Below are 12,127 nucleotides of genomic sequence, written 5' to 3'. Positions count from 1 at the left end.
TGCTTTGGATGTACGATGCCATCCACAGTAACCAACCTCAAGCGCCCTGAGACTCTGACGGCTTCCACCAAGGCCCACACACCAGGCCCAAATCACTGCGCAAGTTAAACAGGCTGTTATAATTAAGCAGAATGAACCAAATGTGCAGGGTGAGGACGTAACAAGAAGGCTGCCTTCTGTACTCAGGAGGAGGCGGCCTCTGAGAAGCCAGCCCCGCCCACACCTTGATTTTTGGACTGCCAAGCTCCAAAACTGTCAGGAAATCAATTTTTTATTTTATTTTATTTTTTTTAAGCCAACCGCCTGTGACATTTTGTTAGAGGGATTCAAGCACACAAATATATCAGCCATTCCAGTCTGGGACCCCAAACCAGTCACTCCATGCTCACCTGTCATATAGTAGGGCTCCATTTCCCAAATGTTTTTCAGTTTCAGAGGGTCCCCTATCTTTTCCCACCTCCATGCCAGTACAAAAGTGGTTCCATTTTTACCTCTAAGATCCATCTGAAACTTGCCTGACTTTCTCCCTCAAGCCCCAACCCGGGATTCTTGATTTTTCCTAGCAGACTCCTCAGGGGCCTGGCGCTGTCTCCCTGACCAACGTGCAGGGCATCTTCAAGGCAGAGATGGCATCTCTTGTCTGTCTCCACAGAGAAACCAGACCCAGGCGAGGTGCCTGGAGAAAGCTGTGCCATAGGAGGGGATGGTCCAGTGTTTTTGTGGACCCTCCTCTGCTGTCCATGCAAGGCCCAGAGCTACATGTGAAGTCCACCCTGGTATTAACATTGGGAAGCAAAGGCCACCCCCAGGTCCTGGCCTCCATCCGGCGGCTCCCAGGCTGAAATGGAAAGCAGCTGTCGTTGGCAGCTCCACACACACTGCCTCTCCCAGGTAGCCTTCCCCCAGCCCAGCAAGGTCGGTCAAAGCGCTGCGACTCAGTGTGGAGCTCTTCTGGACATCCCCACTCCTGAAAGGACACCCACAGTCTGTCCCTTCTGAGTATAACACCTCCTTTCTTAAACCTCCAGGGCTTTGCCCCTCCCCAGTCACCCAACTGAGTACACGGGGAGTCGGACTCTTGAGTTGTTTTCAAGCACTCTGATGTCTTATTTTGTTCCAGAAGTGGGGCAAACACTGGACGAGACCGAACAAACATGAAAGCTCATGAGTGTTGGGCTCTGGGTTCTTCACCACGATCACCATGATGCTCCAGGCTGCCACAGGCCCACAGCAGTTGCACCAAGCAACCCCGCACTGCAACCAGGATAAGCTAGGATAGACCTTTTCCTTCTTTTAACTTCACTTGTCTCAGGTATATGACACAGCTACAGGAAGATGGCTAACTGACCCCTGGAATACTGCTATAGAGCAAATCTGAGCTAGTCTGAAAGGATAAGGCCAAGTGGAGAAGCCCTGGGGTGATCCTACCACAGCCCCCAACTTCTGGGCCTGTGCGTGTGTGACAAGAAAGCACCTTTAAGCCTGCCATGCTCACACCACAACAGACCGCAAAGGGTCCAGCTGAGGGCAACAGGGACCTGCCCGGTGGAGCCCTCACAGGCCAACCACCCCCAAAGCACAGACTGAGTCACAGCAACAGAACATTAGCAAAGATGCTCATCGATACTCTGCCCACTTGAGACCTGGTGAACAGTGCTGTAGCGACAGCCTCACCCCACGCACCGCCACCATTTCCACATAATAGAGGAAACACGTATGCAGACTAAGAGTGCTTCACACTGGGACCACGGAAGACCCGTTCCCTAAAGCTTAGAGTTCAGTGCTAGGGGTAGTCCTCGGGGAGCTGTCCCATTCTCCTTCCAGACAAGAGAGATGGGTGTCAACCCCACAAGGGGGACAGATAATCATAACAGTAACTAACAAAAATTAACAAAATACAAATGATGGCCACGTGCTCTTGGTAGGAATACAAATTAGTGTGGCCAGGAGAAAACGATGTGGGCTTCCACAAAACACCAGAAACAGAGCTACCATGCGATCCATCTATAGACCGCTCCTGGGCATATCCCTGAGGGAGGAGAAATCAGTGCAGCAAAGACAGACTCGTAGCAAGCTCCTGTTTAACTGGATAGAATGGATGGACAAAGAAACTGTGAGTGTTATTCAGCCATGGAGAGGAGCAGAACTGTATCATTTGTGGCAATGTGGAAAGAACTGTAGGATGCTGTGTTAGATGACCTAAGCCAGGCACAGAGCAGGTACTGGATGCTCCATCCCACATGTGGAATCTGGGGAATCTGTTTCATGGATTCATAGGAGGGTGTCGCCAGAAGCAAGCAGAGGGCGCCAAGAGTGTGGGGAGAGACCACTAAGCTGAGGGGGGACTGGCACCAGCGTTCTTCAGCAGCTAGACTGAAAAACAGGCTTAACATATACAGTTCTCTAAAAGCCCACAAGAGAACAGTCCGTCCTGCGGCGTCTCTACGTCTATGACCAGTGCTGCGGGGCAGAGGGAGTTAGAAGACGGTGGGAGACAAGCGTCTACAGGCAGTGGTCTGTGAACAACCCAACCTGCTCTGAGAAGGAAACTCCAGCCAGAAGCTACAGGTGGCCAACACAACAGTTCCTCATTTCCTCCACCTTCCCACGTCCTACTTCACTTTCTACTGCCATGACTGCCATGACCAGAAGTGGCTTGGGCAAAAAAAAAAAAAAAAAAAAAAAAAAAAAACAAACAAAAAAACAAAACTGGGTTTCTCTTATCTTACAACTCTTAGGCCACACTCCATTGCAGAGGGAACTCAGGGCAGGAGCCTGGAAGCAGGAACTGAAGCAGAGGCCACGAGGAAAGCTGCTTACTGGCTTGCTTGCTTACTGGCTTGCTCAGTTTGCTCTCTCACACTGTCCAGGTCAGGGGCTTGCTTACAGGCCAATATTAAGAAGGCATTTCTCAACTGAGGTTCCTTCTTCCTTGATAGCTCGGTTTGTGTTAAGTGGACAAACAACTGAGCAGCACACCCATAACTACCCAGAAGCTAAAGAATGCCTGTAATTGTAAAAAACATTCAGAGCTCAAATCTGTTGTTTTCCAGCGTTTATGTCCCTCTTTCCTTTCTTCCTTTCCCTTCTGTATTTCCTCCCTCTCTCCCTCCCACCTTTCCTGTCTTCCTGGTCTCCTCCTTCCTTCCCTCTTTCTTTCCCTTCCTGCCTTCCTGCATGCTGATAATGCTAAGATCAAATGTAAAAAAAATCTATTGTGGACCTCACTGGGGAAGATGAGGCATGCTCGCTTACTGCACCCACGGGATTTATTGAGTGAAACTAGAATCAGGTGGCCAGCAGCAACCAGGAGATGCCTACCAATGCCAACCTAGGATAGTTGCCAGTGGGGTGGCCTGTAGCACCTGGCTCTTTATGAAGCCCTCAAACACTCAGAGCACAGTGTCACCCCAGTTTTACCCATGATCACCTCGTATTCCCACTCCACCCCCACAGTAACAGGGCCTTGAGAAGTGAAAGGAGGCCCCTCCCAACGGGAACCTTGGATGACTCTAAAATTTGGGGCAAGGGTCATCTTGTAATCTCAGCTGTGAAAACTTGCACCAATAAAGCCCATTTTCCCTCTTTGCACAGAGACATCAAGAGCCTGGCCCTCAGGCATGGACAGAGTACCCCTGGGACTGCCAGCTGAGCCTAAAGATGCCGACAGATGATGGTGAACAAGGCTCGCATTCACAAAGGGGCTTTATTTTGCTATCTGCCCTCTCAGACTCTATCACCAAACAAAGCCAGATCTGTATCTGCAGAACATTCTTACAGCCACTGGGGGAATTTATCCCTTAACGAAGCTGTTGGAAAAACCAACCCCAGAACAGCGGCAGCCTCCACTCTTCCCGTCAGAAAACTCTCTGCCATTCGAGGAGTCTTTAAAAAATAGCCCAGAAGGGATGCCCTACTTAAAAGCAAGATGGTGTGCTGTGCTAATGTACAGGCAAACGCACCAGCAGGAAAAAAATAACAGCTTCCGGTGAGGGAAAGGAACTTGTGGAAATTCTTAAAATAGGCAAAAGAATAGAGAGGTACTTCTAAAAGGAGGTAAGGGATTAAAAATACCAGTGCCGCTGGAATGTGTGCAGTAGGCCCCAAGTTCTCAGGGCTGCAGGGTAGCAACAGGTGTCAAGTCAAAGGCACTTAAGCCTTCATTCCCACTGTGAGGGGACAGTGTGAACCACTGCCACTTCCTTCACAAGTGTCATGGGGTTGGTGGCCACTCTATGCAGCCTATGTTCGCCTCCATTTCTCCCACTGGTTCATTCCAGATCTGTTCCAGTCAATGTCTCTAAATTACCTGGACCTGTATGCTCAGAGGCAGCCCAGCACTTCCTGGGCAGGGACTAAGTGCCCAGGAGACACTCATGCTCACTGGGCCGGGGCCCTTGGGTGGTGCGGGCTCTCTCTGCCAGGTGGTGAGACTCTAGCTTGCCTTCTCCCCCTCCATGCCCTTGGTCATCAGGCAGGGACCTTGTCTTCCTCATCTCCAGTGCTTCCGGAATGGCCCTCCTCGGCTCTCATGTCACTCCCAACGTCTCCAGCCAGCCAGCAGTGAAGACACAGACCTGTGGCTCCAACTCTGCTTGGCTTTCTGTTTGGCACCTCGGCCCTGTCTTTCCTTCTGGAAGATGGAGACTCCTGAGGACTCCAGATGAAAGGTAAGAGCTGAAATGTAGCCCACACTCTTCTAGCCAGCCTTTGGGGTAGAAGCCACCCATGGCATGTGGCTTCACAGGAGCCCTCTCTCTAGCCTTTATCACATGGCAGCTCTACACACACAAACACGTACGCACACACTCACACTCACACACACACACACACACACACACACACACGCAGCCTCCTCCTCATTTGGAGAGTGGAAATGACCATGCTAAGTGACCTATGAATGGGAGCCTGGTAGGCAGAGAGAAGCAGAGAGGCCCCAGGACAAGCCTCAGCAGCCAATGTTTCCCACAGGACTAACATCCCAGGCCGAGCTGTGGAAACCTGGCTATCCTGATTCTCATGGAGGTCACCAGAAAGTACACAGAATAGCCAATGTGAAGGCACCCTAGGCAGGAGTAAAAAGTGGCGTGGTGACGCCAGCCCACTAGCTCATGTGCCTCAGGACACCTGGGGCTTCAGGGGCCACACATGGAGGCTTCCTCAGTCAGGGTCACCGTGGCCCCCAGAGAACAGAGCACGAAGGAGCAAGCCAGAGGCCAAGTGCGTGGACCATGAAGAGACCATCAAGCTAGAGAAAGGGTACTGGGGACAGGCTCAACGCTGTCCACTCAGCATCTCCTCGAGGCAGATGAAGAGAGGCACTCCTGCCTGGAGAAGGTCAGGGCGGAGCTGGGTAATCCTGATTACAGCTACACTCAAGCCTCCATCACAAGTCACAAGAAGCAGATGAGCACTCCAGGGGTCTCCCTCTCCAAATCAGCATTGTTCTCACAACAGAACGCCCAACCAGTTGCTCTTGAGAGCAGTTATGTGACTCTCACTCCCGATTCAAAGGGCCACTGGGTGAATTGAACAAAAAGACCCCAGGGAGGAGCAACCATAGCCTCTTGACCCCACCCACAGGCCAGTGCCTGTGACTCCGCCCACCAGAGGGAACTGAAGTTGAGTGTGAGTGAGGCAGCTTGCCACTTGGGGCAGTATGGCGTGCTTTCCCCCCCCCCCCCAGTTTCTCCAGAATAGACACATAATCAACATGCCACTTTTGACGTGTAAATAATTTTGGCGAATTACTTTTCCTTTTCCTTTTGCCCTATGAAGTATTTATCCCAACCCCCAAATGTAAGAATTAATTAGGAAAAACACTACCTGTAAGGACACGGTTGGCCATGTGAACAGAAAAGAGTTACTGAAGAGTCTGAAGAGTCTGCAGCAAACCCAGGGTGTTCACAGTGTGTTTGTGTGTGAGTGTGGGTGTGGATCATGCGAGCACACGCGGCAGAGGGCAGAGGTTCGGTGAACAGGGCTAGGCGGATTTGTCTGTCTCTGTCTTCCCAGCTTCTTACATAGGTCCTGAGAATTGAACCCAGGACCCACTCACGCTTGCATGGCAAGCACTGCGGGTGTGGACAGGGTCTAGTCCAGTCTCTGAACTTCACTCTGAACTTCCCCCACAAAAAACCGAGATCCAGGGTAAGTAGCGCAATGTTTTCACAACTGTAAATACGTCTGGATGAGTAAGACCTGCCTTGAAGTGGCCAAAGGGAGTAATGGTTAATTAAGCCCAAGATTCCAGACCACCATATTAAAAACAGCATGTCTGCACGTTCACACTTAAACAAGTATCTCAAGAACAGCTCTTCTTTCTCAGGGTCCCAGGGAATTTCAACCAGTGTCAAGAAGCAGGTTGGGCCGGTCTGCCAGCTTGTGGCCACCAGACACCAATAGCTTTGTTGCTTTGGCGCCTGCAGATCGGGCCTTCCAGACTGTTGAGGCCTCCCTCTCAGGCAGAATGTCCCAGCCGGTGCTCTGAGAGGGCCCAGGGATCAGAGGACAAGCTGACCAGAAAAGCAACCACCTAACAAATGCCAAGTCACAAAGGCATGCATGGGCTCTGTGGGAGACAGGCTTCAGGACAGGCCCCAAGGGCAGGTGGCTGAGGTTCAAAGAAACAGGTGTGCATCACATGGGGTATCCCTGCGGCCAGCGGGACAGGCACGGAGGTTCAGCCTCCTTGTTCTTTTCTCATTCTTTCTTTCCCCTTTCCTCCTTACTAAGAAGAGGCATGTTATGCAAGGGGAGGCCCAGATTGCAATGAAGGAGGAGAACGGCTCTGGGGTAAGAGTGGGCTGAGGCCCAGCATGACCTGAGAGCTCTTCCTGAGCTCTTCCTGAGAGCAAGCGGGTGGTGCTATGTGGTGCATTTGGGGGTCGCTCAGAGCATGAGAGACAGGAGCTTGCCAAGCTGCTCCTGCGATTAAGATCTGGAAATGCCTGGCTACCGGCTGGCATACTCCCCTGCCCTAACCCCCACTGTCTGTCCACCACTCTAAGGACTATGCCACTTTCTCCAGGGCCATTAAGACCTCTCCAAGGGCCATCAGCTACAAGGATATATCTCTCTCCAAAGGACAGTGTTCCAGGACAATGTTGTCCTGACTTGTCAGAGCTGGTTGTGAAATGCTTCCAAGACTGACTCCATCAGAGGCAGTCCCCAATGCCAAAGAAGAGTTTACCAACTGAATTCTCTCCAGGAGGTGGTGGCAGGCCAGGTGGACAGAGGGCTCCAGAGACAGCTACCTGGGTTATTTGCAAAACTGTGGCATAACCCCAGACCTGTCTACATTCTCTCATAACATAGAGCTAACAGTATGGGAAGTGGCCAAACCACAAATGCTAGTGGTTCTGTTGTTCTCTCTAGTTCATGCCTCCTGTCCTTAACCTTCTATTTTTTTCAACTTTTATTTCCTCAATGCATTCCCCCCCACACACACACCAAATCTTTGGATCCAGTGGCGGCCACTGTCCAGCCCTGTTCCTACACCAATGACATCCATCACAAGGCAGATGCTGACTTCCAAGAGCCAGCTCAGCTGAAGCCAAGACGTTGGTTGCTGTGTCTAACTGGAGCAAAAGCAAGTGAGCTGGGAGCTGCTTGCATCGCAACTTCAGTGGAGAGATTGTGAAAACCACCCACAGCCAAGGCGAGGGCAGCCAACTTGGCCATTCCTGGCCTAGTCCACCACCTCCCTTCCCCCGCTGAAGACTGCAGCCCTTCTGTGTTTTACTGTGAACTGGGGCACTGTCACTACTCCACCAACAAAGCCTTCAAAGGCTGAGGCTGGACATTAACAGCGGACTTTCATTGCCTGTTCTCCTGCAGTGATTAAACTGTTCATGATATATGGACTTGTTAGAAAGTAAAAAGGAATGGATAGTGCTGGTGTTGGTTAAGTCAGAGTGAGAATTAATGATTAATGAGGACAGCAAAGCTCTACACACTTGCACACCCCAGCACATTCTCCTCTAAGAGCTGGCAGGGACCTCACCAACCACCCTGTGCACCACGGCCCACTTTGAAAACACACAGGAGACAGCACAACTTGGTGCCGCTGTCCTGAAGCCCTGCTAGTAAAAGTCACTCCCACGCACCTTATTGAGATAGCTACTCAACTTGGTAACCCCAGAGCCGCAGTGGGAGCACAATACATAGTCTCGAGGACCCCTGGGAGACAAGAGGCCCACGGAGCAGGTAAGCTTTCCCTGAAACAAGGAACAGGAAACAGCCACCAGGCCAAGGCTGCCGCAAATACTCTCTTCCCTGATTAACACAAACAAGCAGGGCTTTTCCTGCTTCACCCGAGAGGAACAGGGTGGCAGGAGAGCAGCTGTGTGGCTGTGCACAGCCCCAGCCAGTTTCTAACAGCAAGGCGGATCCTGGATGGGAAGGTGGGAAAGGGACAGGGTGACTGAGCTGGCAAGGAACCAGAAGGAAACACCAGACCCTTCTCCCTCCAGCTAGCTAGGTATCATCTCCGAAGCTCAGAATTAAGCAGGAACAGACACCAAAGGTTAAAACACACACACGCACACACACATATATATAATTCTACTTTTCTTATGTATTCACTGATTTTTTTTTTAATTGTTGGGTTTGCTTTTAAATGAATGCCTTCAACAGGAAAGCAGTTCTTTAAGAAAAAAAAAAAAGTCATGTGAATCTCTGAAAATTGCCAGACAGTGGAATCCTTACCCTAGTTGTAGTAAAAAGAGAACTCTTGGTTCTCTTTCTCATATTTTAAGAATATCATAAAAGTACAGTTCTCAGCTTTGCTGACACCACTGTGCCCGGGGTATCAATAGCATGGAAGACAGGTCACAGAAAGGGCGCACCCCATGATGACCAAGAAGGAGGAGCAGATGCCATGAAGAAGGAAGCAGAGGAAGAGGACTTACTTGGGTGTACCACTGGGCTTCCAGTACCTACAAAAGAGGTACTGTCCATCTGCATTGACCAGGTGAGGAAGGTCCCGGTAGGGAACATTCTGTGGAGTTCGCCTGGGAGAACTTGCCTCAGGCATCCTGCCGAGGTCTTCAGGCCCTTGGGAGAAAGGTGGACATAGTCTAAAGTCAGAAACACATTCCTGTCCAGAGCAGAGGGAAGAAAGCCTCGTCCAGAGTCAGGACTGTGGCTTTTTTTTTTTTTTTCCTAAGCAGTTAAAAAAAAAAAGAAAAAAAGAAAGAAAACCCACATCAATTTGATATATATTTTTAAAATTACATACATCTCTTGCAAACCTCTCCAAGACTGAAAAATCCTATTTGTCCTTAAGAAAATGCTCACTTTATTTTTTTAACCGCCTCATTACAGCCCCCTCCCATCTGTGTTTATTTTAAATCATCTCAGGAAACTTCATCTTAAAGACTGTTTTAGCTGTAATCAAGCGGAAATTACAGTCAGTTCCGTGGGTACAAAGCCCCAGCTGCAAGGACCCATCTCTCCCAAAATCTCCACTGAGCGGGTTCCAGGGGGCATAACGAGTAGGTGACGTGCCCGAGCGATTTCTCCCCTCTGAACGCCAAAAGATGTCATGACAAACCTGTTTCCATTCCGTCTTGGCTTTCGCATTCCACTACCGCCACAGATCAGCGCCAGGCAAACGAGGGCTGTTCCCTCATCGCGGCCGCAGGGTAGAACCTCGGGGTCCGCGCCCTCCCCGCCCGGGCTGCAGGGGTGCGAGCTGCTCCCTCCTGCCGCTCCAGCGCTAGCTCAAGTCACCACTTTTCCAGAACACACCCCTGAAGGGGTTCCGGGAGCGAGGGACACGGCAGGTCCCCAGCCGGGAGCTGCTACGAGACGCGCTCCGCGGCACCGCGCATTCGCGCAGATGCGGGTCCCCGAGCAAAGTCACCCCGATTCTCCGACAAACTTTGCCTCCTGCCCGCCCGCGACCGCTTGGGGAAGGAAGCCCCGCGGCTGTCATCGGCACACCACACACGACGGGGACTTGGCCGGTGTCCCTGCACCGGCCTGGGAAGATGCAGTTGACGGGCACAAGTCGGTTTGGGGGTTGGTGCGAGGGCGCGAGGGGCGCGCTCACGCGCACACGCTGACACGCGCGCACACTCGTGCGCACGCACACGCGCGCAGGGGACCCCTGGCGGCGGCTCCTATCCTGAGGTAGGGGCGGGAGGCAGTTACCCGGGCCACGAGCGCCGCTGTCACGTCCCCCGAGCACCACGCGGGTCCCGGTCTGCGGCGGGCTGCCAGACTACTGCGCGCGGCCGGCTGCGCGGCGATAGGGCGCGGCGTCTGCGCCGCCACTTTATCCCCAGCCGCTCGGCGGCGGGGGCGGCCCGCTGGGTGGGGACGCGCGGGAGGCGGCGCCGGGGGCCCACGTGTGCCGGCTCCCGGGGAGGAGCGGGGCGCCGCCCGCCGACCTGCCACGCGCCCTCCTCGGCCGCGTGGGGCCCGTCACGGGGCACTGAACCCAGCTAAGGGGTTCTTCCAGCCCACGTGCACAGGCGAGAGCACAGACCCACCACACAGGTGCCAGGAGCGGAAACATGCTCACAAGTCCTGCGTGCACACGTTTACAACTGCACACGTGCGAGATCCACATTCAGAGAGCACAGGTGTGGGCACACCCACACCGACACAAGGACACATTCGCAGGACTCTTGCCCAGATGCTAGCTGCCGGGCACATGTAAACATCACAGTCACCACACGAACATAGACACACAGCATGGACGCACTCTCCCTAGACACCATGCACTCAGATAAAAACAACACACCACACACACCGTGTCGACACGAAAAACTCACAGCTCTCGTCTTAAGGGGAATAAGAGATTATGCTGGAGCCATTTTGAGTGATTTAAGTTGCCCCAAATTCCATGCTCCAATGTGAAAGCAGTTTCAGGAAGTTTTTACAGTTTTACGGAACAGAGAAGTCATATATCCAGGCAAGTTTTAAAAACATTGGTGGATACACCAGAGAGGCGTACAGATGGGGACGGCTTTCTTACAGGCTCAAGGTGCTCATTGGTAGCGTTCTTAGCATTTGGATTGGTAGAGGTTAGCTGTCCTGGGAAGTCAATAATTCCAAAAGCTTTTTATCTATTGTCAAAGATGTTAGTTCCAACAAAAAGGAACAAGCATAGAATGGCTATTCCAGAATGCTAGAACTTTAGCCCAAAATAAGGTAATTCACTTCTGGACCTGCAACGTTACAACAGTTCTGACATTTTAATCAGTCAGTCTATGCAGACACAGCTTCCTTTTAGTTTTTCTCCACAACCAGAAGCAGCTTCTTTTCTTTTTCATTCCCAACAGAGATGAACAACACAATATACACACCCAGACAGCTAAAGACTCACGATATTCACATACAAGTACTTAGAACCCCAGAGGAGGAAGCAGACATACACAAATACGGTATGAAACCCTTCCCCTAGGTGTGGAGTCTGGAGTCTAGCACTAAATATACAGCCTGTCCACCGTCCTATGCCTGCCCCCTGTGAGTCACAGCTGGGATGACCCTGACCCACACCCACCTCCATAGCTCCTTCCAGGGCTGTCTTCTTGGCCAGCCACTTTGCAAAACAGCAGTGTTAAATAGAACCACCTTCGTGGTAGCCCTGTGGTGGTGTCCACAGAAATGAGGCCATAATCTAACTTAACTTGAAAATAAAAGGAGGCCCTCTGAGAGACGGTCTGGTTGCAGGCCATGCTGAAGCAGCTGGCTCATTCTCTGCCTTAGGCTGATCTCCAGGGCTTGGACACAGAAGGAGTGACTAGATGACTTCTTGAGGCTGTTTTTGTATTTTCTGGCAGGTTAGGGGCAGCAGGCTTAGTGAAGGGGCTAGGGGCCTGGTCTCAAAGCTGGGCTCACTATTGTTCCCTTCGACTGTGGTTTACTGAAAGCAAGGGTGGCTGGGTCCTGCAGCTATTGTTCTGACTTTTCCCAGTGTTTAGTGACTTTCAGTGGTTTGAAGGTTTTGAGGACTGTCAGCAGTGTCTCTCCTGAATCTGGAGTTGCTCCCACTTGATTACAGATGGAGAGTTAAGAGATTAAGGCCTGGCGTGTTGCAGTGCTCCTGTAGTCCAGCTATTCAGGGAAGAAGATAGGCCATCCCTGCAGGCCATGAGTTCTGTGCCATCCTGAG

At 51.7% G+C, this 12,127-nt stretch overlaps 1 protein-coding gene and 2 long non-coding RNA genes across 7 annotated transcripts in view; 2 read left to right on the top strand and 1 right to left on the bottom strand.

The window, feature by feature from the left end:
* Mgll (monoglyceride lipase) overlaps positions 1-10,313 on the bottom strand; it is a 100,142-nt gene extending 89,829 nt beyond the window's left edge. For 2 of the 5 annotated variants that reach the window (XM_021646880.2, XM_021646882.2), the window contains exons 1-2: positions 10,159-10,313; positions 8,913-9,057 (exon numbers count right to left, since the gene is read on the bottom strand). In XM_021646880.2, coding sequence (XP_021502555.1) covers positions 8,913-9,037 — 125 coding nt within the window. In that variant the 5' untranslated portion in view covers positions 9,038-9,057; positions 10,159-10,313. Of the gene's footprint in view, positions 1-8,912; positions 9,058-9,556; positions 10,129-10,158 lie in introns of those variants that run through there. The other 3 variants (XM_060383723.1, XM_021646879.1, XM_021646881.2) reach the window with 3 other exon arrangements.
* On the top strand, positions 4,564-7,814 carry LOC132653958 (uncharacterized). Its single transcript, XR_009591764.1, has 3 exons — positions 4,564-4,670; positions 6,016-6,795; positions 7,470-7,814. It is a non-coding gene; the product is annotated as an uncharacterized LOC132653958 (long non-coding RNA).
* Positions 7,991-12,127, top strand: part of LOC132654223 (uncharacterized) — a 38,894-nt gene continuing 34,757 nt past the window's right edge. The window contains exon 1 of the long non-coding RNA XR_009591876.1: positions 7,991-8,208. This is a non-coding gene — a long non-coding RNA (uncharacterized LOC132654223). The remainder of the gene's footprint in view (positions 8,209-12,127) is intronic.

This window comes from Meriones unguiculatus, chromosome 5 (genome assembly GCF_030254825.1).
Source record: "Meriones unguiculatus strain TT.TT164.6M chromosome 5, Bangor_MerUng_6.1, whole genome shotgun sequence".
Lineage (NCBI taxonomy): Eukaryota > Metazoa > Chordata > Mammalia > Rodentia > Muridae > Meriones > Meriones unguiculatus.
The sequence above is the reverse complement of the archived record's forward strand: the minus strand, read 5'-3'. Positions and strand labels throughout refer to the sequence as shown.